The following is a 27,129-nucleotide window of genomic DNA, read 5'->3' as shown; positions in this document are numbered from 1 at the left end:
AAGCATCTGTCTTGTGAAACTGAAAAAAGAAAAGCAAAATGAACCCAAAGAAAACAGAAGAAAGGAAAATAAAATTAACAAGCTTCCAGCAAGATAAAGAAGAGAGAGAAGGTATACCTAACAAAAAGAGAAATAAAAAAGAGGATATCAAGACATTAAAAAGGTAAGAGATTATGAGCAACTTTACTCTCTTTTGACAAATTCCCTTCCTAATCATCCACTTTCGTGCCTGTACACACTACTGAAATTGCTCTCTTGAGTCACACCAGTGCCAAAATCCAATGACCTTTGCTCATTCCTCAACCTTCTTGATCTCCATGTACCACCAACCATCTTAAAATTATCTTCTTGCTGCACTCTCCTAGCTCTCTTCTTCTATTTCTATCACTGCTTTCTTCTTTATTCCACCCTAACCCTGTTCCTCAATGGTGGATACCCCAAAATGGTGACCATACTTTTCATCCATTTTCTCATCCCATTCACTTTGTTAGAAAGCTCCTTCAACATAACTTCATTTATTTCAGTATAGTTGATTTGCAATTAACATGTCTAGCCTATACCTGTCACTATAAGGAGAGACAAATTGTAAAGAAAAGAAGTGAATACCAAGGTTCCAAAATGACTACAAACAATCATCAGGGAACCACAGGGTGCTGGGCTTTTCTGTATTAAATTTCCTACACAAATGTCTCCATATTTGTCTGTCTATATTGGTTCATTTTATTATACAGAAAGTTTAAACAAGAACCTAATAACTTGCATTTAGCATGTGTCTCAGAGTGATCCATGCCTGAGAACCACCAAACTGAAGAGGATGGGCTCCACATGCTACGGTCTATTGTTTACCTGGTGTCAGACATTAAAACTGCCATCATGGTTTCTAGGAAGTATTAGTGGACTTTTTTGAATATCTAATAAGAGTCATGGACCACTTCCCTAGAAAAATAAACAATTCATGGAAATTTGCATGTAAATTTAGACTCATGGACCTCAGTTAAGAAAGTCTTACTGTAAGAGGCATATTGACCAATACAACTTATACTCTTGAACTCAATCACTCATATTCTCAACTTGTTTCTTACCTCCTAATATTTCCATAGAAAATCTGTGTCTTATAAAAATATACATGTAAAGCACTAACCATAAAAAAATTGATAAACTGGAAACAAATGGAAATTAAAATGTTCTGCTCTTCAAAAGACATTGTTTGGGAAGTGGTTGTGGCTCAACAGATAGAGCATCCACCTACCATATGAAGGGTCCAAGGTTCTATACCCAGGGTCTCCTGATCCGTGTGGTAAGCTGGCCCATGTGCAGTGCTAATGTGAGCAAGGAATGCCATGCCACGCAGGGGTGTCCCCCACATAGGGGAGCCCCACACGCAAGGAGTGCACCGTGTAAGGAGAGCCGCCCTGCGCAAAAAAAGCGCAGCCACCCAGGAGTGGCACCGCACACACGGAGAGCTGATGCAGCAAGATGATGCAACAAAAAAGAGACACAGATTCCTGGTGCCACATGACAAAGAATGTAAGCAGACAGAGAAGAATATACAGTGAATGGACACAGAGAGCAGACAATGGGGAGGAAGGGGAGAGAAATAAATAAACAATAAATCTTTTAAAAAAGGCATTGTTTAGGAAAAAAACAAAAGGCAATTATGCATGATTTTTCTATAAACCTATAATTTTGCTAATTAAAAAAAAAGGCGATCTACAGCCTAGGATAAAATATTTGCAATATATATACCTGACAAAGGACTAGTATCTAGAACATATAAAGAAATAATAAGAAGATAAACAACTCAATTAAACTGGGCAAAAATTTACTTCTGAAGTAACTTTAAGGAAAGAAAACAGGATACTTGTAAGATTTTTCTGAATCTGAAAAGGTTATGAGAAGTTGGTCCTGAATATTGCCAGTATGGTTACTTGATTTGGCTGTAGGCAGAACAAGAGACAGCATGAGAATATCAGGAATTTTCTGTAAATCTATAACTGCTCTAACCAAAAAAAAGTTTTAAAAAGAGAATCAGAATAGGTTTTATGAATAGACAAATTGAAAAGACTTTTGTGATGGTGTGTTAGCAAATGACCATCCACACAAAAGGACCATTGACATGGTGAAGGAGATATATGAGTGGCTCTCAGCATATATGAGAAGTACATGAGTTGTCTGACATCAACCAAATGATGAAACAAAGACTTCGCTCATCACAGGACACTACCTTGCAGAGCATTTTCTGCAGAGTTCCATCAGAGGCAGAAATCCCAAGAAACAAGAAAAAGTACCCTGTAGTATACGTTTCTAACTGCTAAACTATTGGAAGACTCCATCAGGACCAGATCCTGCAGGTCTGTAAAACATGAATCTGATAGCTGGCTATCAACTTACCAAATAGAGAATAGATGAAACAGATTCTCCACACACACAGGGAACTCAAGCAATCCCACTACCTCCATCCCAGTCTCAGATACTTCTGCTCAAAAGAACCATGCAGGATATCTGAATCTCTGGACTGACAATATGATAGCCAGGCCCTGAGCCTCAACAGACTTCAGCTCCTACACTCTGGTTTATTGGACTTACCCCACTCAGCTAACATGGAGTTGAAGAATGTCAACCACCACACCATGGAGCCTAGAGTGCCTACAACTGAAAGCAGGAGGATTGCATCCAGTATCCATGTGGAATCTAAGCCCCCTGTTGACATAGATGTGGAATGGACACAACCAAGCCAAGGTCCACAGGAAGGAGGAATACAGTAAGGATTAGAGTGGACTTACTGATATTCTATTCATGAACTATTGTGGTTAGTAATCGAGAAAATGTGGCATTGGCGTGGAAAAAGTGGCCATGGTGGCTGCTGGGTGCGGGGAATGGGAGGAGGAGATGAGATGTGGAGGCATTTTCAGGACTTGGTGTTGTCCTGGGTAGTGCTGCAGGGACAATTACCGGACATTGTAGATCCTCCCATGGCCCACTGGATGGAACGTGGGAGAGTATGGGCTATGATGTGGACCATTGACCATGAGGTGCAGTGATGCCCAGAGATGTACTCACCAGATGCAATGGATGTGTCATGATGATGGGGGAGAGTGTTGCTGTGGGGGGAGTAGAGGGGTGGGGGCAGTGGGGGTGAATGGGGACCTCATATTTTTTTAATGTAATATTTTTAAAAAATGAATAAAATAAAAAAAAAAAGAACCATGTAACCTTCTAGCCACTGATAGTTTTTCTTCCCTTGAGAAGGAAAAAAAAAGTGGAGAGGGGAAAAAGCCTAGAAGCTAATGTCATATTACTGTTCACGGTTGAGATGGTGAGTGGTAGAAATCAAATGATAATTTGCACTGGTCAACAGAACCCAACTAAAAGAATGTTGATTTATGAATCTACTTCCCTAAATAAGATAGAGCAGTTGAACCAATACTAGTTGGACATCATCTCCTTCTTCTGCTCAAGTATTAAGAGCCTATAACCCATGAGGGTTAAGCCCTCAGCTTCTGATGTGACAACCTTGGGAGAGAGACAGTAGTGAAAATCTGACCTGGCTACTGTGATGGGCAGAAGTTGGAGAGGTACTAAAAAGTGAGCCCTGGAAACAGATCGGGCTCCTCCAATTAGATCCATCAGGCAGGATGATGTCCTGAGAACTGATCTCACCTTTCTGGCTCTCAATGGGACAGGAAAGACAGTGACTCACACAGTTCACCTATGGTCTAAGAGGAGCTATCAATATTCAACTCATCCATTCATCTACTGAACAAGTTTTTATTGTGTGTGTCTAGTCTACACTAGGCTCTTTGCTAAGCATCAGGGATACAAGGATAAATAAAACAGATTCCTGACTCTAGCAATGGAAGAAACCGTATCAGATGTGGAGACAGTGGCCACTGGAGTTGCTGAGGGCAGGGAGAGGGAAGAAGAGGTGTGATATGGGGGCATTTTCGGGACTTGGAGTTGTTCTGAATGATATTGCAGGGACAGGTGCAGGACATTATGTACCCGACCATAACCCACTGAATAGACTGAGGGAGAGTGTAAACTACAGTGTGGCAGTGCCCCAAAATGTATTTATCAAATGCAACGAATGTGCTACACTGATGAAAGAGGTTGTTGATGTGGGAGGAGTGGGGCAGGTGAGGAGTAGGTTATATGGGAAACTTTTATATTTTTTAATGTAACATTTTGTGTGATCTATGGATCTTTAAAAAAAGACAATAAAAAATTTCAGTTTCCAAAAAAATTAAAACAAAATAAAAATAAAATACTGAGAGAAAAAAAACAGATTCCATCTCTGTGTTCATGGAGTTTAAGTCTTGTGGGAGGTAGACAGACGGTAAACAAAATATTACACAGTAACTAGGTCATTACAAGTGTGATAAATGCTACCTAGCTTCAGTTGACAATCATATGGGAATGTGGAGATGGAAATGGAGAAGGCTGGCAGGACAGAGTTGACTATGACCTCCCTTCCATTTTGCTTAGAACCAAAGAGTCAGAATGGGAGCCCAAATAGGAAAGTCTGGTGTGGGCTTGCCCACCCACCAGAGGGGAGCAATGGCATGTGGTGCCAGTAAAGTCTGCTTAAGTCTTCAGATACTGAGCAATGACCTCCCTACTCAGAAGTGGGTAATAGAAAATATACAAACACATGATATAATTCCAAGAACACACATATACTAGTGCACAAACCAGAAACCCTGTCTCTCTGTCATGTGCACTAATCTGTGCTCATCTACATATGCACAACATGCCATCACCACCATAACCCACACTCCCAGGCTCACACCTTTGGGTGTATACACACCTCACATGAACATACACACACAGGCCACCATACCAGGCTGGCTGCTGCTCCACTCCTCACTCTCTGGGGTGCTAGCAGTGGGTTGTCCCTCTGGATCCTTTCCTTCTTCTTGCTTCTCCTGTAGAAGGCAAGCCTGATCCCAGCTTCCTGGCCTGGTGGGTTGAGTTTAAGCCCCAGCCTCTGACTTTGATCCCTGCTTGGTTCTCTTGTCACATGGTATTCTGCCCAAATGGGTAAAATTTCTTCTAGGCCATTGGCAGGAACATAGCTTCAGGAGACAATCCCCTACCACCCAGGCACAACTCACATGAGCACCTACATCCTATTTACACAGCCTGCCTATAGTTCTCATTCTCAGATGGAAATGAAGACATCTGAGAGTTTAACTGCCCACTGAAACCTTCAAGTTTTCTTCCACTCTCTTTGCAGCTAGAACCCTGTGCTCCCCAGCCTCTAGGACCAGCCACCGGGCTCTGGTGATGGAGCTTTCCACCTGCTGGCACATCTATCTGGGGTGTGAGTTCCCGGCAATGAGTCTTAGCTCTGGTACTAGATTGAGATGGGAGCTTCTAAAAAGCAGGGGAGTGATAGTATGCATTTCCCTTCAACTAGGTACAGGACCTGACTCAGAATGGGCTGCTAGAATATGATGAACGGGTCACTCTGTGTCTTCTCTTGGATAACCTGGATTGATGGAGGGGGGCAATGGGAATTGCAGCATAGTCTCTAGCCTCCCCTTTCCCTCCCCACTGCCGCCTTCTTACCATGGACTCTGGCTCTGACTCCTCTTCGGATGGACTCTGGTACTCCCTGCGCTTCCGCTTCTTCATGGGTTTGAGCAGCTCAGAGGCGCTGGCACAGCTTGAGTTCTCCACTATGACGGACCTGAGGGAGGGGTACCCTGAGGGAAAGAGCCACCCACCCTGCACCACCACACCTCACTGGTAAGTCCCGGACAGGAATGGGATTTCGGACAGGAATGGGACTTCGAGGGGATGAATGGAGGGTAGACAGGGCTGCAACCCCTGCCCCTTACCTCTCCTCGAACAGCTGGGGGTAGTTATCATTGGAGGAACCAAGACCCGGGCCGGCGCCTCGCTGAGGCCCGCACACCTGGCACTGACAGGAGGCGCCATCCTCTGGGGGGTCTTCAGAGGGATCCTCCGGAGGGTCCTGGGGGAGGTCCGCTGTGGGGACCACGGGAGCCTCAGGCCTCCCACATCGCCACAGTCGCTCAGGCCCACGCCCCCTCAGGCCCTGCCTCCACCATGGTCCCATCTTTTCAGGCTCCGCTGCTGGACAGGCTCCCGCTGCCCTCAAGTCAGGACCGACCCCACCGCGGCGCGCCTGCAGGCCCCGCCCCCTCGGGCCCCGCCCCCCGGCCGAGACACCTCCGGGAGCTCAGGCCTCGCACCCCCAGCTCAGCGCCTGGGGAGAGGGGTCCCACCGGGCTGCTGGGTGGCCGCGTCGCCGCCGCCCGCCGGCGCCTCGCCATCTTCGCATTCGGCCACGCCTTCCCGCCGCAGTTCGGGGCTCCGCGCTGCTCCGCTCCCACCATATCCAGCGGCGCGTACTCGCTTATCCGGAACTGGACGGGGGAGGTTTGAGCACCCGACTCGTGGACCCGCCCTCGACCCACCTGCGAGTCCCCTCCCGCCACTCCATCCCAAGCCACTCCCCTAGAGCCCCGCAGCCCTCACCCCAAGCTACGCCCCCAGACGCCCGCGGGCCAGGGCCCAGAACGCCTCACTCCAAGCCACGGTCCCAAAGTCGCTCGGGTCCCAGCCCCAGAGTCCTTTACTCCAAGCCTCACCCCGAGCCACACCCCTAGAGTCCCTCCCTCAGAGCCCCATCCCCGCGACCCCTCATTTCAGCGTCCGGCCCCGCCAATCCCCGCAGACACTGACCCGCAGGCCGCCCCCAGGAGGCGGGGCCGCGGCCTCGCTCCACTCCAGGAGCCGCAAGGTGCTGGCGCTGGAGCTGGCCGCCGGCCCTGCGCTCAGCTGCGGCAGCACGGTGGCCAGGACCGGTTCGCTGCTGGCCACCCGCTCGGGGGCGCCCACATGAACTGGCTCCCGGGGGAAGCAGGACACATCCAGGGCATTGCTGGGCAGGCCGAGGGTGGCCGAGGTGGCTGCGAACAGACACACGGACAAACCAGGACACAGGTGAGCCTGGTGGCCCTGTCCCAATCCTGCCATGCGTGACTGGGCAGGCGAAAAGAGTCATCCCCTCTCCCTTGAGCAGGCATGAGGGTGCTGCTCCTCCCAGACCCCCAGCTTGGCCCACCTGGGATGATGAAGGCAGTAGCCGGCAGGTGAGGGCCCGAACCTGGGCTCTCTCTGGCCACCAGGTGCACGCTGACGTCCCCTGTGGCAGGCCCTTTCAGTGTCCTCAGCATCTCCATTTTGGCGTGCCCCTCCATGCTGGTAGGCCAATGGGAAAGGGCCTGTGCCACCAGAGCAATGGAGATGGGAAGGGAGGGGGCTTCTCTGAGGTGGAGCCGGGCCAGTTCCAGGGCAGCAACCTGCAGAGAAAGGCAGCCCTGAGGGCGGTAGGGTATTCTCAGGAGACCAGCCACAGGTCACTGGGAGGGTTCCAGCCAGGTCCTGCACGTCCCCCAGGCTCCTTAGTAAGCTGGGGGCAGTGGTATGTGTGAGGGTGCTTGGTAAACTGGGATGTAGAGAACTGACTCCAGGGAGTGGCTCAGGACAAGGTACTGTCTGGCCAGCTGTCCTTAGGCCAAGCCCAAACTCATGTTTCCTGGCAACCACTCTCATCCCCACTAGAATCACTCCCTTCTCCTGGGATTCAGAGCCCTTCAGTACCAGGTACTCCTACATCTGTACAGGGTTCATCTTGCTGGGATGTAGGATCTTTTCTGAGCATTCCTTCTATGTCCCTTGCCCACTGCTCCCTCCAACCCCAAGTACAGACTGGGTACTCAGACATCTGTAGAGCAAACGTGTGCATCTGCAGAGCAGAGAGGGAGTCAATGAGAACCCAGGCAGACATGATTTTGCTTTAATAAAGCAAGGGCAGTAGAGGCATTTAATAAATAGTTGATACATTTGATAAGCAAATGTGAAAAAAGACCTCATGACACAACAAATATACTTAATATGTACTGTTTACTCAACTCTTAAAATGTGTGGGCCACTGTGCTAGATGCCTTACCAGCACTGTCCAGTAGAATCTTCTGTGAAGATGTAAATGTCCTATATCTATGCTGTCCAATACAACAGCCACTAGCCACATGTGGCTACTGAGCAACTGAAATGTGACTAGTGTGACTGAGGACTGGAATTTTTATTATAATTAAATTTAGATAGCAACAGTGGCTAGTGGCTACCATACCCAACAGCCCAGCTTTAAACATATTATAATTGGTCTGTCGGCTCTACCTCCAAGACACAGCATTTCTTTCCATCTCCACTGCCATCCTGCTATTGCTGATTGCCACCAGCTCTGCCTGAACTTCTGAAATTGCCCCCTAACCCATCTCCCTGCTTTCTCTTCTGCCCTCCTAAAGTTTTTTCTCCTGTTAGAGAGACCTTTAAAAACAAATTAAATCACATCATGTTGCTATTTAAAACTCTTCAACGGCTCGGCCTTGCCCCTAGAATAAAATCAGTGTGCTTTACCCTACAGAATCTGACCCATCTTCCTCTCTGACCACATCCTCCACCACTCTTCCCTTGTTCTCCACACTGGTTTCCTTCTGTTGCTTGCCCAGCGCTCAAAGCCTTTGCCCACGTCGCTCTCCCTACCTGGAATGCTCGTCCCCAAGCTCTGGCTGCACTCCATCGTCCAGGCCTCAGCTCAAGGGTCACTCCCCCCTACAGAGGTCTTTCCTGATCACTCAATTTAAAGCAGAGTACCCCCACCACCACTGTCCACGTATTGTGCTACTTCTCTCAGGTCCTACAATAGAATCCACACAAATGACATTTTTTTCCCTGTATTTGTCAATCACCTCCCCATGAGTATAAGTTCCACGACAGCAAAGACCTTATCTGTCTTGTTCACTGCTATAATCCCAATGCCTAGACAGTGCCTGGCACACAGTAGGGGTTCAAGAAATAGTTGTGTTGAATTTCAGTAATTTGAGAGGAAGGAAGGAAGGAAGGAAGGAAGGAAGGAAGGAAGGAAGGAAGGAAGGAAGGAAGGAAGGAAGGAAGGAAGGAAGGAAGGAAGGAAGGAAGGAAGGAAGGAAGGAAGGAAGGAAGGAAGGAAGGAAGGAAGGAAGGAAGGAAGGAAGGAAGGAAGGAAGGAAGGAAGGAAGGAAGGAAGGAAGGAAGGAAGGAAGGAAGGAAGGAAGGAAGGAAGGAAGGAAGGAAGGAAGGAAGGAAGGAAGGAAGGAAGGAAGGAAGGAAGGAAGGAAGGAAGGAAGGAAGGAAGGAAGGAAGGAAGGAAGGAAGGAAGGAAGGAAGGAAGGAAGGAAGGAAGGAAGGAAGGAAGGAAGGAAGGAAGGAAGGAAGGAAGGAAGGAAGGAAGGAAGGAAGGAAGGAAGGAAGGAAGGAAGGAAGGAAGGAAGGAAGGAAGGAAGGAAGGAAGGAAGGAAGGAAGGAAGGAAGGAAGGAAGGAAGGAAGGAAGGAAGGAAGGAAGGAAGGAAGGAAGGAAGGAAGGAAGGAAGGAAGGAAGGAAGGAAGGAAGGAAGGAAGGAAGGAAGGAAGGAAGGAAGGAAGGAAGGAAGGAAGGAAGGAAGGAAGGAAGGAAGGAAGGAAGGAAGGAAGGAAGGAAGGAAGGAAGGAAGGAAGGAAGGAAGGAAGGAAGGAAGGAAGGAAGGAAGGAAGGAAGGAAGGAAGGAAGGAAGGAAGGAAGGAAGGAAGGAAGGAAGGAAGGAAGGAAGGAAGGAAGGAAGGAAGGAAGGAAGGAAGGAACTCTATACACAGATTGATAATTTGGTTGTTTTAAGGCATTAGCAGTACTTGACAATGACTTCTGGCATACAGGTTAAAGGAAAGAGCATGGGTTTAGGCTTAAGACAGACCTGAGTGTGCATCTCAGCTATTCCACTTAATATCTATGTGACTCTGAGCAAGTAGCTTACCCTCTCTGAACCTGTTTTCTCATGAGTAAAATGGACATGGTAAAGATATCTAATCTACCTCAAAGAGCTGGGGTGAAGGTTAAATGGAAAATGTATGTAAAATCTTGATACCAGCATAGCCTTGACAGATATCAATTCACTTTCTTTTAACAGATCCCAGGGAGCTCAGTAGCCTCTGGTCAGTATATGTGTTTGAAAGCTGTTGGCTTGCAAAATCGGCTTACAATGGTTGCTGTCTCCCCTGCTTGCCTTGTTCTAGCCTCACTCTCTCTCTTCCTCCCTCCTGCTGTTTTTGTTGTATTCATTTATTTTCTAGCTTCTCCTCCTAACACACAGATATTTAGAGTTCATTATCTATATTACAGAGTCTATAATCAGGTGAGCAAAAGCTAGACATATAAACTGGTTAATTAAGTCAACACTCAGCAAAGTTTGCTTTCCCCTTTTTAAAAATTATGTAAAATAGAATTCCCTGAATTTCAATTCCAATTGTTTTGCTTTACACAGAAGTACTTGTACCTTTTTAAATTCTTTTAAATAGAGTTAATATTTTTATTAGAAACATTGGCAGTCATTAAAGGATGAGTGTGATTACTCCTGAAAGAATTCCAGTCTGTCTGGAAACCCATCACATGTTTCAGGTCTACCAAGATGGAGTGACCGAGGGGATTAGTCTTTCTGTTCAGATCTGTCACCTTTTATTCAGCAAAGGACCTACTAGGTATCATCACCATTCTGTGCTCTGTGCTCTGGGGACACTGTCTCAAACAAAACAAAGTGCTCTCATGAAGCTTATATTCTAGAGATGAGGTTGGAGCTGGAAATATAAATGTGAAAGTCATCATATATAGATGGAATTTAAAACCATCAAACTGGCTGTGGAATATTAAAAAAATGGTGAGAGTTTTGGAATACACCAACATTTATAGGATGGGAAGAAGAAGAGGATCTAGCAAAAGAGACTGAGAAGACGCCTGCAGTGAGATGAGAAGGAATTCAGAAGAGTTTTGGGTTCTGAAAGATAAGTGAAGAAACTTTTCAAGAAAGTGGGACTGCTCAATGGTGTTAAATGGCACTGACGCTCGAGTCAGGTGAAACCTGGGAGTTGACCCTTTCAGCAAACAAGGATGTCCTCAATAACCTTGACAAGAGTCACTTCAGAGGTGTGGCAGACAAAAAACCTGAACGGAGTGGTTCTAGGGAGAAATCACCATTCATTCCATATTTATTGAGCACTTACTATATAACAGACATTGTTTTAGGCAAAGCAGATTTGTCAGTGAACAAAACTGACACAAATCCCTGCATGGAGCCTACATGCCAGTGGGGGAAACTGAAAAGAAGGGTTGGTCATTGTGGGAGAATGACAGAAAAGGAAGTCAAATCTTAACATGAAGGAAATCATGGAAATGGGGTGATGGTATTTGGAAAGTGGTGTCTCAAGGAAGGGCTTGTTTTTAAATTGAAGATGTTATAGCATGTTTATAAGCTGATGAAAATGAGCCTCTTATAGAGAGGGAGAAACTGATGGTACAGGAGAAAAGGAAAAGGCAAGTCGTTCAGGAGCTCGAGACCCGTCTCTTGGTTTGTGTCTTTCTCCCCAGCAAGAACATACATTTTCCTGAAGCCCAGAACTGCCTTCTTTGTTATCTGAATTCACTCCTCCTCGATGCCTAACAACCTCCCCACTCTGTGCAGCTGGCAGAGCATTTTCATAAGCATGGTCCTACTTGATCCACATAGCAGCAGCTCAAGTCCAGTAGGGCTCCGAGGCCTGAGCCAAGTGCAAGGAGTCTGCCCCCTCCTGCCGCCACATCCTGGTCACACTCTCAGAAGCCCCTGGTTCCACCGGGACCACAGCACATGCTGTTCCTTCTGCTTGGTCCCCCTTCCACATCCCCAACTTCTGGAAGATGCATAATCATCCTTCAGGCTCAGCTTGAGTGACTCCTCTTCTCTGAAGCCTTCCGAGAATTCACCCCCAAAGCAAAGTTAATCAGTCCCTCTTCTGTGCTCTGTTTCACCACAAAAATTTAACCATGCTTCTACGCATCTGTCTTCCCCAGAAACAGGAAGCACCTCCTGCAAGTCTGTAGCAGAAGCACCTGGTGTGCTAAGTGCCAGATCCACAGACTACTCAACAAAGTCACGGAAAAATGAATCTAAGAAGCGGGAGTAAAGAATGGTCAATACTATAAAGAGAAGAAACAAAGGGCACTGAAACCATATATGGCTTAGCCTTTCTCCCCTCTGGGGCAAGAGCCCTATTTACTCCTTCTGTTCAGAAGTTGGGGGCGGGAGGCAATGAGGTGGGAGGGCCTAGCTACCTGGAAGCTTGCCCCTGGCAGCTCTTAGCTCTCAGTGCTCTGGGAATTGCCCCGGGCAATGGGGTTGCTTGGCCAAGTGTCCTCTCCTGGAGGTAGCCATTCAATGGCTAGAAGATATGGGGTTTAAAGAACACGCCCCCTTTTCTCAATTTGGGACCTCACTAAGCAGCCATCCCAGGTCCAGAGCTCACTCATCTTGGGACAGGCTGAGGCCTCTGTTCAACTCCTCCCTCTGCTCAACCCTGGCGTCCACACTTTTCTACTTGTGGTGGTCCCAAGGACACCCTCCGGTAAACCTCCCACACTCAAATCTCCCACGCAAAGGCTGTTTCCAAAAAAGCAGACCTAAAATAACTACTGTATCCCCAGCACTGAGAGAGGTGCCTGGTACATAGTTGGTGCTCAATAAACATTTAGTGAATGAATGTGTATTTAACTGTCTTGCTCTGCCAAGCTTTCCCCGACCCCGTGCCCTTCAAGGCCTTGTACACAACAGATACCCAATAAATGCCCTCGTTTTAGGTGTTGGGAGTGGGGAGCTAACGCTCCAGGAAGATACTCCCCCAACCCCAGCACCCGGAGATCCCCAGTGAGACTGAGCACCTCAGACTCTGCCCTGGCTGCAGCTGCTTTCCTCCCCACCCACCCGAGGGGCGGAAGCGGCCAGGCCAATACGGTCCAGGGGTTCGAGGTTGGCCACCCGCCTTCAGCCTTCGAAGTCCTTATGGGACTAACACAGCGGCGGGCAGGGCGGCCACGGCTCCATCAGTTCCGCAAAGCGGTTACTTTTTAAAAAGCCAACATGGCGGAGTTCTTTTAATTATTTCCCTTTATTTAAAAAAAAAAATCCCATTTTCCGTTATTAAAAAATCGAAAATTAATGGTAGGAATGAGAAAGTTTGCTAAATGACCCATTTCCTAAGAAATCCGAAACCCCGCCCTCTCCACCCTCCGCTCCATTAATGAAAAACTCTTAATTGATTGCATTTCTCTAAAAACGAAGCCTCCTACCTCCCCCGCCTTCCTGACCGCAAGCAGCAGCGGCTCGGCGGGATCGACTCGCCCGCGAGCCCCGCACCCCCCGCGCTCTGCCCAGATCCCTTCCACTCCGGTTTTCTGGACCCTCCTCTCCAGCCTGCGTCCCCCGCCCGAGGCGCTCGCTGGGAGGAGGGCACCCAGGCCGCGGACCCCAGCGCGCGCCGCGCTGGGCGGGGCCGGGTGGCGCGGCGGACCCGCGGGGGATCCCTACCTGCAAGGCCAGCCGGTGGCAGCCCCGCGCCGAGCTGTGGGCCGAGCCCTGCGTGGCGCGCGCCTGCGCGCACAAGAGGCGGGTCCGCCTCCCTGCAGGACGCTCCCGCGCGGAGCTCGCTGGTGGTACAGGTTTGGAGCGCGCGGGCCCTAGGGTCCCGCGACCCTCGAGCCCCTTCGCCTTCCTGCGAGGCCATGGCCGCGTGGGCCTAATGCCTCGCCAGCCCCGGGGGCCGGTTTGCTCCACGAGCGAGTTGTATCGAGATTCTGCCTACCCCCCCCCCCCCCCCCAATACACTGCAGCACAGCCAGCAGCGCACAGGGACCACCCAGCGGGAAGAGAGAGCCCGGGGACACCCTAGCCCCAGAGCCAAAGGGTGGCTGACGAAACTCGGGGCTTGCGCCCAGCCAGGTCACTTCGCTGCCCAAGGCCTTCCCACCGTGCCTCCCCACCACCTGGAGAAGAGGAGCTAAGGAGCGGTAGAAAACTGCTTCAGGCAGGGTGGGGAGTGTGCGACCAGAGGACACGAAGCCCCGCGCCGCTTGGGTTCTGGTCCTGGCCCTACCTGGCATAAAAGGCGGCACCAGCCGCATCTGGGGTCTAGTGACCCCTCTGCCATTGGTCTGGGGCATGTCATCTCATCCTGCCCGTCCTTCATTTTCCATTTGTAAAGTGGGGTTGACTGTCACCCACTTCACGGCCTGTGGCTTGTTTTCAGTAATGGTTCCTGTTGCCGTGTTGGCTTGAGCAAGTCAATGTTCCCCTGTGTTTGTTTCCTTAATTGATCTCTCTGCCTCCTCATGACCTATCTAGTCAACTTTCCAGGTTATTGGTACGTGTAGTACAAAATGCCTCTCTGTCTTACATATATATCACAAGGGCGTGGGTCATTCAAGAGGTTAGGAGACTGCAAGCTCCAAGAGGGAAGTAAGCGCATTCGTTTTTGTATCCCTAGCTCCTAGTACAGAACTAGATGCGGAGTGGGTGCTCAGTAAATACCTGTTGCTGGATTAAGTGATGTACTGCATGCAGGTAGAAAAGAGGGCAGCTCTTGGTACAGCCCAGAGCCCCAGCCCCCTCTCCTACACCAATGATTTAATCTAATCCCTTATTTTACAGATAAGGAAATTGAGTTCCTTTTGGTCAAAGGTGGTGGCCACAGGTAAGACTTCCAGACTGCTGACTCCCAGCCTAGATAAGAACAGGGTTCCTAAATATTTGCAGGCAAATTCTCCAAATTGCCGTGATCATCAGGTTTAAATTTATGCAGAATTTAACTATTTTGATTGCCACACCAACGCATTACATGTGTTCTTCCTTGCTGCAGTGTCAATTTTTAATCACATCTCATATTATTGGGAACAGGATTGCATCAGTTGAGGATACTGGTTGCCATAACAATGGAAGCCTCTTTATACACATCAATACACACAACCATCCACTCATTTTTCTCTCATCTCTACCCAGACTGTGCTTGTCCTGGATTCCAAAAGGTTTATTTTAGAGATTCAGAAGATTAAAAGAAAGTGGCAAACTTACACAAACACATGACTTCTCAAAGCCAAATGCATCTTTTAGATAGTGATTAAGACAGACAAGTGGATTTTGAGCTGGTAGGACCTAGGGGCAAACAACTAAGACTGATATGAGTTGCTGAGACATTATTTTCTACTTCGGTGGTTTGGAGTTTGTTTCCATGGCTGCTCAAGCAAATACCATGCAATGGGTTGGCTTGAACAATGGGCTATTATTTTATTGGCTCATAGTTTGAGGCTAGGAGAATTTAAAAACTGAGGCATCAGTAAGGCTATGCTTTCTTCCCAAAGCTGGCATTCTGGGGCTGCTGCTGGTGATCCGGGCCTGAGAGTTTCTGTCACATGGTGGCCTCTCTTAGCCTCTCTCTTCTCTTCAGGTTCCACTGATATTCAGCTTCTTTTTGCTTCCTCAGTGGCTTTTTCTCTATCTGTCTGAATTTCATTCTGCTTATAAAGGGGTTCTAGTAATAGGACTAAGACTCATCCTGACTGAGGTGGAACATACCTTAACTGAAGTAGCCTCATCAGAAGGTTCTATTTACAATGGGTTCACACCCACAGGAATGGGTTGCGTTTAAAAACAAGCTTTTCTGGGATAAATAGCTCCAAACTACCATATCTGGATCCTTGGCTTGCTTGCTTGAGCACCTTCCAGTATAGAGAGCCCCTCCCAAGTTTGGCGTGATTTTGAGAAGGTTTGGCATTCTATATAGCCAGAGTTTTCCCTTCTCATTCCAGTCTGCCCTCAGGAGCAAGCAGATAAGCCAAATCCTTCTCTCTAGTGACAGCCCCCTCTTCCATCCCAGTGTCTTTTCCAGATGATTAACCTTCTGTTCAACAGAGGACCTCAAAATGTTTGAAATGCTAATGAGTAAAGCAATGAGAAAAGTGCTGTTTGTAAGTAGATCACACCTTTCCATTCTTGTAGACTTCAAGTTACCATTGTGGCAGTCTATAGATTTTAGGAAAATCATCACAAGTCCTCTTTATATAATTTCAAAAACACTTTTGGATCCATCACCATAGGGGACTTTGCTAATATGGAACCCTTTCTAACACAACCATCTAAAAATCCTGAATAAAATATTACAAGAAAGGAAGTAAAGTAAATTCATTACTGAACTTGCAAGAGGGGAAAATCTTCAGGAGCCAGATACAAGGAGGGCAGTGAAACAACAAGAAGGAGATAGCCTGGTCTCTCTTGTCCTGAAGGAAGTAATTGGATAGAGACAGGGCCCACCTGCTAGGGATTTGAGCTTTACCACACACGTGGCAGAAGATGGGACCTTGGTTCCATGTGATACTGGGAGCTGGAACTGAAACCTATGTAGAAAGACTGGGTACCCCAATTCCTTCCCCAAGACTATGACTACTCAATGAAGAGAGTTCTAGAAAAACTCAGTACCAGTACAGCAAAACAGAAAGGAAGCTTGTTTATGTCTGGGATGTTCAATATATAGGGGTGGGGGTAGGTGGAGTGGGGGTGAGTCACCCATGAAAATCTAAAACCCCAAACCTACACTTAAGGGCAGGATGGGAATCCGAGTTTGTACTACCTCCTGGTGAAGGTATCTTCAGGCTAGGGAAACAATACAAAAATTGGTCCTAGGCAAGTAAATGCACAACTACTCTAAAGAGCTATTGCTGCAACTCAGGTACAATGAGATGTTCACTATAGAAAAATATAAAATACCATTTGCCATATTCAACAGTCAGCAGATTGACAAATAGGAAGATTAGCACTGAAAATGACTTGAGATAATAGTACAATTCAAAAGAGACTTTGAAATAAATATCTTAAAATTATTACAAAAGAAATAGAAATTACATTAAAAAAAGAAAAGAAAAACAAGGCTATGAAATGGAAATATTTTTTAAAAGAACCAAATAGAACATGAACATTATAAAAAACTATAATCCTGGGGAGTGGATGTAGCTCAAGCAGTGAGTGCCTGCTTCCCACATGGTAGGTCCCAGGTTCAATCCCTGGTCCCTGGTACCTCAAAAAATTCTAGATAAACAAAATTATAATCCTTCATAAAAAGCTCTTTATTTAAAAGCTGATGTGAAAAGTGCTCTATAGTATGTTGTGAAGTGTACAATATACGAAATTACTGTACAGTAAGTATTAAAATACTTTAATTAATTATATATTTGCACCCAAATATCTTTGGAAAGATACATGCATACATGTACACAGACATACGCATGTACAGCTTAGGAAGAACACTACTGATGGATGGTGCACCTTCTGATGGTTCAGGTGGCACAGTGGTCAGAGAGGTAGGAGAAGAACTGAAAAAGGCCCAGAGACCAAGAGATGAGAGAATTCCATGAAAGAAATTGTGATCAACAGAATCAAATGCTGCAAACTGATTAGGCAAGTAAAGGTCTGGAAAATGCAGAGGCAGTAGGGGTTTAGAGTATAGATTCTGGGGCTAACCTTCCTGGACTTGATTCCTAGCTCTGACAGTCTGCCGAAAAGAAAAAAACCACATCAAAGGAATATGTAAAGTGGTACAGGAGTCAATTGAAAGAGCTCCCAGTACTGAAAAGAATTTGAGCAACAAAATAAAGTAGTATTGGATTATAATCCAAAGTATAAAATAAATACATGAATCCATACTGATAAAATGATTGACTAAATTAGTAAATGGGAAAGAAGACACAAATCTCCCATGCAAAATGGGATAATGGATGCAAATACTCCACCCAAAGGTAAAGGGTATAACCCCCTACTCTTTAAGTGTGGGCTGTGCTTAGTGACTTTCTTCCAAAGATTACAGTAGAAAGGAGGGGATATTGAATAATTCTGTAGTGGAGAAACCTGGTAAACACTACTTCAGCCAGGTGATCAAGGCCAATATTAACAGTCATAAATTGTATGAATTCTTGATATGATTTGATGAAGATGGCACTTTGTCTCTGTGATCTTCCTCCCCAAACCCTTAACCCCAAATTAATCTAGAGAAAAAATCAGACAAATTCCAATTTAGGGGCATCCTGCATTTATAACTGACAAGTACTTCTCCAAACTGTCAAGGTCATCTAAAATAAGGAAAGTCTGAGCAACTGTCACAGCCAAGAGAAGCCTGAGGAAAAATGGCATAAATGTACCATGGTATCCTGGATGGGATCCTGGAACATAAGGGTCATTAGGTCGAAATTAGAAATCTGAATAAACTATGGAGTTTAGTTGATAGTAATGTATCAATATTTTTCCCTTTTACAAGTCATTCATTTTTATTGTATTTTTTAAACAGAATTTTATTGATACATGTTAATAAAGCCTACAATTCATCTAAAGTGTACAATCAATGATATCTGGTATAATCACATAATTGTGCATTCATCACTTCAATCATTATTAGAGCATTTTCATTATTTCGATAATAATAATAAGCAAAAAACAGACAAACGAGAAAATTCTTCACCTCTCAGTCTCTCTATATTTCCCCTGCTGTACATAGCTGCTATATCTGGCTATTCTTGCACAATTATTTATTTATTTATTAAGCAGTTTTATTGAGCTATATTCACATACCATATGATCTATCCAAAATGTATAATCAATGGTTTTTAGTATAATCACAATGTTGGGCATTCATCACCACAAAAAATTTTTAGAACCATTTTATTACTCCAAAAAGGAAAACTAGGGGAGTGGATGTTGCTCAAGTGCTTGATCATCTGCTTCCCATGTATGAGGTCCTGGGTTCAATCCCCAGTACCTCCTAAAAAAAAATGAAAACCTCCACCCTCCTTAGCATGCCTTCCCCAGGCCTACATGACCACCAATCTAATTTCATCTTTATAAATTGATTTATATTTGCATTTTATATAAATGAAATCATACAATATGTAACTATATTTAGTTCATAGTAATGCAGTCATACAATATTTATTCCTTTGTGTCTGGCTTAGTTCACTCAACATAATGTCCTCCAGGTTCATCCATGTTGTCATATGATTTATGACTTCATTTCTTTTTATAGCTGCATAATATCCCATCATGTGAGTACACCACAGTTCGTTTATCCATTCAGTGGTTAATGGACATCAGCTTGTTTCCAACTTTTGGCAATCATGAATAACACCACTATGAACATCAGGGTGCAGAATGCTGTTCGTGTCACTGCACTCAGTTCTTCTGGGTATATAACCAGCAGTGGTATTGCAGCGTCATGTGGCAAGTCTATATTCTACTTTTTAGGAACTGCCAAACAGTCCTCCAAGTGGCTGTACCATTCTCATTCCCATCAACAGTGAATAGGCTGTCCTACCTCCTACCTCTCCAACACTTACAGTTCTCTGTCTTTTTAATAGTGGCCATTCTGATATAGGCATGAAATGAGATCTCACTGTAATTTTCATTTGCATTTCCCTAATCATTTATAATGTTGAACATTTTTTCTTTTTTTTTTTTTGCCATTTGTATTTCTTCTTTGAGCAAATGCTATTCAGTTCTTCTGCCCATTTTTATTTGGGTCATTTGTCTTTATTTTTGAGTTGTAATATCTCTTTATATATCATGAATTTTAAACCCTTATTGGACATGTGATTTCCAAATATTTTCTCGCATTGAGTAGGCTGCCTTTTCACCCTTTTGTCAAAGTCCTGTTTGGTACAAAAGTGTTTAATTTTGAGGAGGTCCCATTTATCTATTTTTTCTTTTGTTGTATGTGCTTTGTATATAAAGCCCAAGAAACCACTACCTACCACAAGGTCTTTAAGATGTTTCCCTACATTTTCTTCTATTAGTTTTATGATCCTGGCTTTTATATTTAGGTCTTTCATCCATTTTGAATTGATTCTTATATAGGGAGATAGGGGTCCTCTTTCATTCTTTTGATTTTAGATATCCAATTCTCCCAGAACCATTTGTTGAAGAGACTGTTTTGTCCTGTTAACATTAACTTGGTAGGTTTGTCAAAAACCGGTTGGCCATAGAAGTGAGGGTTTATTTCTGGACTCTCAATTCTATTCCACTGATTGATATGTCTATCATTATGCCAATAGTATGCTGGTTTTTTTTTCTTTTTTCTTTTATTTAATTTTAAAAATGTTACATTAATTTAATGTTACATTAATGTAACATTGAAAAAAGATGAGGTCCCCATATAGTCCCCACCCCCCTCACCCCTCACCCCACTCCTCCCACATCAACAATTCATTGCATTTGGCGAATATATTTTGGAACACTACTGCACCACATGGATAGTGGTTTACACTCTCACCTAGTCCACCCAGTGGGCCATGGCAGGACCTACAATGTCCAGCAACTGTCCCTGCAGTACCACCCAGGACAACTCCAAGTCCTGGAAATGTCCCCACATCATATCTCTTCTTCCTCTTCCTACCCTCAGCAGCTACCATGGCCACTTTCTCCACATTAATGCTACATTTTCTTCCATTACTAATCACAATAGTTCCAGAATAGAATATTAGTAAGTCTACTCTAATCCATACTCTATTCCTCCATCCTGTGACCCCTGGGATGGTTATGTCCCTCTACCTCTATATCAAGAGGGGGCTTACATTCCACATGGATGATGGATGCAATTCCCCTGCTTGCAGTTGTAGGCACTCTTGGCTCCCTGGTGTGGTGGTTGACCTTCTTCACCTCCCTATTAGCTGGCTGGAGTAAGTTCATTAAACCAAAGGGTAGGAGTTGCAGGTCTGTTGAGGCCCAGGGCCTGGCTATCACATGGACAGTCCAGAGATTCAGGTCCCCTGAGCATACACCAAACCCCAGTGCCAACCACAGGTCCAGTAAAAGTAACAGGAGAGGCTTGTGAACAAAGATCACATCTGAGTCCAACTCCATCACACTCAGGACCACAAACTCCAAAGTAGGGTCAATTGATGGCACTGAACTCCATCTGCCATGACCATAGAACCTGTGGGTCTCAGTAGCCCTCAGAAGAACTAACACCTAGACTTGTATCTACTTTGGCTCTCTCTGGGACCCTGCCGAGGTATGCGTAAGAGCGAACCCTCTGATGACCTCCTGACTCCTTTTTGGAGACTCATAGCCATATAAACTCATTTGTCCTTTCCATTTCCCCCTTTTATTCAAGATCAAAAAGCAGTTTTGGGGAAGTGGACTTGGCCCAATGGATAGGGTGTCTGCCTATCACATGGGAGATCTGCGGTTGAAACCCCGAGCCTCCTTGGCCCGTGTGGAGCTGGCCCATGCACAGTGCTGATGCATGCAAGGACTGCCATGCCATGCAGGGGTGTCCCCCATGTAGGGGAGCCCCACACACAAGGAGTGCACCCCATAAGGAGAGCCGCCCAGCGCAAAAGAAAGTGTAGCCTGCCCAAGAATGGTGCCACACACATGGAGAGCTGACACAAGAAGATGATGCAACAAAAAGAAACACAGATTCCTGGTGCCGCTGATATGGATAGAAGCAGTCACAGAAGAACACACAGCGAATGGACACAGAGAGCAGACAACTGGGGGTGGGGGAGGAAGGATAGAGAAATAAATTAAAAAAAATTTTTTAAGCAGTTTTGACGCCTGATATTACATGTCTGCTGAGATATTCTGCTGGTCTGAGTAGACTCTTTTATTCAAGGTCATTTTCTAGTTACATCACCAGCAGCTTGTACTTGGTAGTAGTCCCTTGGCACTAGGGAGGCCCATCCCCAGGAGTCATGTCCCACGCTGTGGGGAACGTAATGCATTACATGCTGACTTTGGCTTTGAGACTGGCCACATTTGAGCAACATGGAGCCTCTCAGGAGGTAATTCTTAGTTCATATTTCAGGTACACAGGCTCACAAGCATAGTCATAAATATCAAGGGCTCATTGTTGGACCATCCTTCTTTATTGGCCTTAGCCATTGTACTTGCGGCATTGTTGCTGTTCCTACCATGCTGTTTTGGCCACTGTAGTTTTGTAATATATTTCACGTTCAGACAGTGAAATTCCTCCCATGTTGCTCTTCTTTTTTAGAGTGCTTTTGGCTATTCAGGTGCACTTTCCCTTACAAATGAATTTGCTAATTGCCTTTTCTATTTTTGTAAAGTAGGTTGTTGGAATTTTTGTTGGTATTGCATTGAATTGATAAATCAGTTTGGGTAGGATTGACATCTTCATGATATTTAGTCTTCTAATCCATGAACAAGGAATGTCTTCCCATTTTTTAGGTCTTCATTGATTTCTGTTAGCATTGTTTGGTAGTTTTTTTCATATAGGTCCTTTACTTCTTTGGTTAAATTGATTCCTAGGTATTTGAGTCTTTTTGTTGCTATTGTAAATGGAGTATCTTTTCCTGATTTCCTCCTCAGATTGTTCAAATATTACTGATTTTCGCAGGTCGATCTTGTATCAGGCCACTTTGCTGAATTCACTCATTAGTTCAAGTAGCTTTGTCATAGACATTCCAGGGGAGGAACACTGGTGTGGGGTGTTATTGATGGGGGGCACATGGTTGGAAGGGAGCTCTCCAGGGCATGTCTACAGGGTACCTAAAAATGTTGGATATTTTCATAGTAGTTACAGTTAAAAACGACAATGGAGGGAGTGCTGAGTTCTTAGCCAGGGGAGCTCTATCACATTTTCCAATGGAACAGCAACAATCCCCCAAGTGCAATGGCAAAGACCAATAAAGAAGGATGGTCCAACAATGAACCCTTGGTACTGATGGCTATGCTTGTGAGCCTGTGCACCTGAAATATGAACACTAGGCTTAGAGCAGCAGTATGCTCAGATGTGGGCAGTCTCAGCCTACATGTAATATCAGGCGTTAAAAACTGCTTTTTGACCTTGAATAAAAGGGGGAAATGGAAAGGACAGATGAGTTTACATAGCTATGAGTATCCAAAAAAGAGTCGGGAGGTCATCAGAGGGGTCATGCTTACGAAAGCCTCAGCAGGTCCCAGAAACAGCCAAAGTAGACACAAGCCCAGGTATTAGTTCTCCTGAGGGCTACAGAGACCCACAGGTTCTATGGTCATGGCAGATGGCTCTGGAGTTCAGTGCCATGTCAGTTGGCCCTACTTTGGCGTTTGTTCCTGAGTGTGATGGAGTTGGAATCAGATGTGACCTTTCTACACATGCCTCTTCTGTCACTTTTACTGGACCTATGGTTGGCACTGGGGTGGAGTGGACATAACTATCCCAGGGTCCACAGGATGGAGGAATAGAGTATGGACTAGAGTGGACTTACTGATATTCTACGAAAATGTGGTAGAATTGTGATTAGTAATGGAAGAAATTGTAGCGTTGATGTGGAGAAAGTGGCCATGGTAGCTGCTGAGGGTAGGGAGAGGAAGAAGAGCTATGCTGTGGGGGCATTTTCAGGACTTGGCGTTGTCCTGGGTGGTATTGCAGGAACAGATGCTGGATACTGTATGTCCTGCCATGGCCCACTGGGTGGACTGGGTGAGAGTGTAAACTACAATGTAAACCATTATCCATGTGGTGCAGCAGTGGTCCAAAATGTATTCACCAATGCTATGAATGTTCCACAATGATGAAAGAGGTTGTTGATGTGGGAGGAGTGGGGTGAGGGGGGTGGGGGGTATATGGGGACGTCTTATAGTTTTTGAATGTAACATTTAAAAAAAATAGTAATTGGTTTTTTAAGTTCTTGTATTTCTCATAGTGTCAGTGTAGTTTGTGCATTTCTAGGAATTTGTCCATTTAATCTAGGTTGTTTAGTTAGTTGGCATATAGTTTCTCATAGTATCCTCTTATGACCCTTTTTATTCCTGTGGGGCCAATCATAACTTCCCCCCTCTCATTTCCAAATGTATTTATTTGCATCTTCTCTCTTTTTTCCTTTGTTAGTTTAGCTAGCGATTTGTCAATATTACTGATCTTCTCAAAGAAGCAGCTTTTGGTTTTCTTGATTTTCTCTATTTTTTTTTGTTCTCAATTTCATTTATTTCTGCTCCAATATTTATTATTTCTTTCCTTATGCTTGTGTTGGTTTGCTGTTCTTTTTCGAGTTTCTCCAGTGTTCATATAGATCTTTTATTTTAGCTTTTCTTTTTTAGTATAGGTATTTAGACCTATAAATTTCCCTCTCAAGACTACCTTTGCTGTATTCCATAAGGTTGTGTTCTCCTTTTCATTTCTCTCAATATATTTATCATTTCATTTGCAATTTCTTCTTTGATCCACTGATTAATTAGCAGTGTGTTGTTTAGCCTCCACACATTTGCAAATTTATTTTCTATCTATTATTGATTTACAGCTTCATTCCATTATGATCTGAGAATATGCTTTGTATAATTTCAGTCTTTTTATTTTTATTGAGAGCTGCATTGTGACCTAACATCTAGACTATCCTGGAGAAAGAACTTGGGCACTTGAAAAGAATGTGTAACCTTCTGAGTTTGGGTGCAATGTTCTGTATATGTTTGCTAAGTTTAATTCATTTATCATATTGTGTAAGTTCTCTGATTCCTTGTTGATATTCTGTCTAGTTGTTATATCCAAAGGTATGAGTGGTGTGTTGAAGTCTCCAACTATTATCATAAAGATTTATATCTCTCCCTTCAGCTTTGCCAGAGTTTGTCTCATGTATTTTGGGGCACCCTAATTTGGTGCATAGATATTTATGACTGTTATATCTTCCTGGTGGATTATACCCTTTTTAAATATATAATGGCCTTCCATGTATCTGTATTAGTCAGCCAAAGGGTTGTAGGCAAAATACTAGAAATCTGTTGGGTTTTATAAAGGGTATTTATGTAAGGTAGAAGCTTACATTTACCAGGCCATAAGTTGTAAGTTACTTTTCTCACCAAAGTCAGTTGCCATGTGTTGGAGCAAGATGGCTGCTGATGTCTGCAAGGGTTCAGGCTTCTCTTAAGGCTCCATGGTCCCAGCTTCTTCTAATATTAACTGTAGGCTGGGACAAGTCTCGTCTCTCTCCCTTGGCTCGTTTCTCTCTGGGCTCAGCTAATCTGCTCTCTCCACAAGGCCAACTGTAGACTAACAGGCTAATGTCTCATCTGTCTTCCTGGGGCCTCTGCCTTGTCTAATGAAGCCTTCTCTCTTTCCTCAAGTATCTGCTTCTCTTGTGTATTTATTTCCTGGGGGTCTAGCATTAAAACTCCAACTCTCTTCTCTGCCATGTCATTTTCTCTGTGAGTCCCCACCCACAAAGGAAGTGGGGACTCAACATCTTACTAATGTGGCCCAACCTAGCCCTAATCATAAATTAAGCAAGTAAAAGTGAAACCTCTGAGGTTAATACAGTCTAATATGCCAGATATCATAACATTTTTGCATTTAAAGTCTGTTTTGTCTGATATTGCTCTTTTGCGGTTACTATTTGCATGGAGTATCTTTTTTCAACCTTTCATTTTCAGCTGGTTTGTATCCCTGGGTCTAAAATGAGTCTCGTGTAAGCAGCATATGGATGGCTTATGTCTTTTTATCCATTCTGTTAGCCTATATCTTTTAATTGGGGAGTTTAATCCAGTCACATTCAATGATGTTACTGTAAATGCATTATTTACTTCCACCATTTTATTCTTTGATTTCCATTTGTTATATCTTACTTTTGTCTGTCTTTTTACTCTTTTGGTTATCCTTTCTGCTATTCTTTCTTCTATACTCTCCTTCAAGCCTTTCTCCCCTTTTTCTTTCAGAAGCTAAGGATTCCTTTAATGTTTCCTGAAAAGATGGATTCTTTTTTATCAACTCTCTTAGTTTCTGTTTGTTTTAAACTCACCTTTATATTTGAAGGACAATTTTGCTGGATAAAGAATTCTTGGCTGGCAGTTTTTCTCTTTCATTATCCTAATTCTATCATACCACTGTTTTCTCCCCTCCATGGTTTCTGATGAGAAATCCACACTAAGTCTTACTGGACATCTGCTGTTTGCTTCTCCCTTGCCCCTTTCAGAAATTTCTCTTTATCTTTGACTTTTGATATTCTGAGTAGTATGTGTCTTGGACTAAGTCTATTTGGTTATGCTGCACTTCTTGGACATGTAAGTTCTTTTCTTTCATGAGAGCTGGGAAATTTTCAGCTATTATTTCCTCAAATACTCTTTCTGCCCCTTTTCCCTTCTCTTCTCCTTCTGAAACTCCCATGACACATATGTTATTGCATTTCATGTTGTCATTCAACTCCCTGAAATTGCTGTTTTTCCGTTCTTTTCTCTCTTCAGTTTCAGTGTTCTATCTTCAGTATCCCTTATTCTTTCTTCTATCATTTTTAAGTCTGCTGTAGTCTTTGTTCTCACTTAGTGTCTTTTTGATGTCATTTATCTCTTTAGCCATATTGTCTTTCAACTCAATTTTGGAAATTTGTGTGCATCTCATTAATTATTCATCTCAAATCCTTCCTCTCTTCTGGGGCTTTGATATATTCCTTTCCTTGAGCCATGTCTTCCATTTCCTTATTATGGCTCATAATTTTTTGCTGCTGTCTAGGCATCTGATTAGGATGGTGAGTTTACTCAGATGATGCTCAATTTCTTTCTCTTTCATAGGGATTTAGTGGTGGAGGATTTTTATTACTGCTGTTCTTTGATTCTTGGTTCAACTTGAGTCTTTAGGATTGTCTCTGTTAGTTGCTCAAAACTGGGCACTAGGAAGCAGTTGTAGCTCAACTGATAGAGCATCTGCCTACCACATAGGAGGTCCAGGGTTCAAACTGAGGGCCTCCTGACCTGTGTGGTGAGCCGGCCCATGCACAGTGCTGATGCGTGCAAGGAGTGCTGTGCCATGCAGGGGTGTCCCCCGCATAGGGGAGCCCCACGTGAAAGGAGTGCACCCTGTAAGAAGAGCCACCCTGCACGGAAAAAGTGCAGCCTGCCCAGGAGTGGTGCCGCACCCATGGAGAGGTGATGCAGCAAGATGACTCAAAAAAAGACACAGATTCCCAGTGCTGCTGACAAGAATGCAAGCAGACACAGAAGAACACACAGCAAATGGACAGAGAGAGCAGACAACGGGGGGGGTGGGCAGAAGGGGGAAGAAATAAATAAAAAACAAATCTTTAAACAAACAAACAAAACAAAAAACTGGGCACTGGACCCAGTAATGAGTTGCAAACCCACTTCCTAGGGCCTTGGAGAGGGAGGCAGTAAAGGCCAGAAAAGCCTCTCTTACTTATTTACTTTTAATTTCCTCATGTGCACTTCCTTGGTCTGCCAGCAAATGGCAGGCTTTGGCAATCC

The 27,129-nt window shown here is 44.7% G+C and overlaps 1 protein-coding gene across 1 annotated transcript in view; it reads right to left on the bottom strand.

The window, feature by feature from the left end:
• Window positions 1-7,329, bottom strand: part of L3MBTL1 (L3MBTL histone methyl-lysine binding protein 1) — a 31,342-nt gene extending 24,013 nt beyond the window's left edge. Inside the window, 7 exon segments of the mRNA XM_058287120.1 lie at window positions 4,841-4,925; window positions 5,572-5,692; window positions 5,844-5,994; window positions 6,255-6,347; window positions 6,350-6,395; window positions 6,715-6,941; window positions 7,097-7,329. Coding sequence (XP_058143103.1) covers window positions 4,841-4,925; window positions 5,572-5,692; window positions 5,844-5,994; window positions 6,255-6,347; window positions 6,350-6,395; window positions 6,715-6,941; window positions 7,097-7,232 — 859 coding nt within the window. The 5' untranslated portion in view covers window positions 7,233-7,329.
• Window positions 7,330-27,129: the final 19,800 nt, after the last annotated feature.

The sequence above is a fragment of the Dasypus novemcinctus genome, chromosome 24 (assembly GCF_030445035.2).
Source record: "Dasypus novemcinctus isolate mDasNov1 chromosome 24, mDasNov1.1.hap2, whole genome shotgun sequence".
NCBI classification, from domain to species: domain Eukaryota; kingdom Metazoa; phylum Chordata; class Mammalia; order Cingulata; family Dasypodidae; genus Dasypus; species Dasypus novemcinctus.
This window is presented reverse-complemented; position numbering and strand designations above follow the sequence as displayed.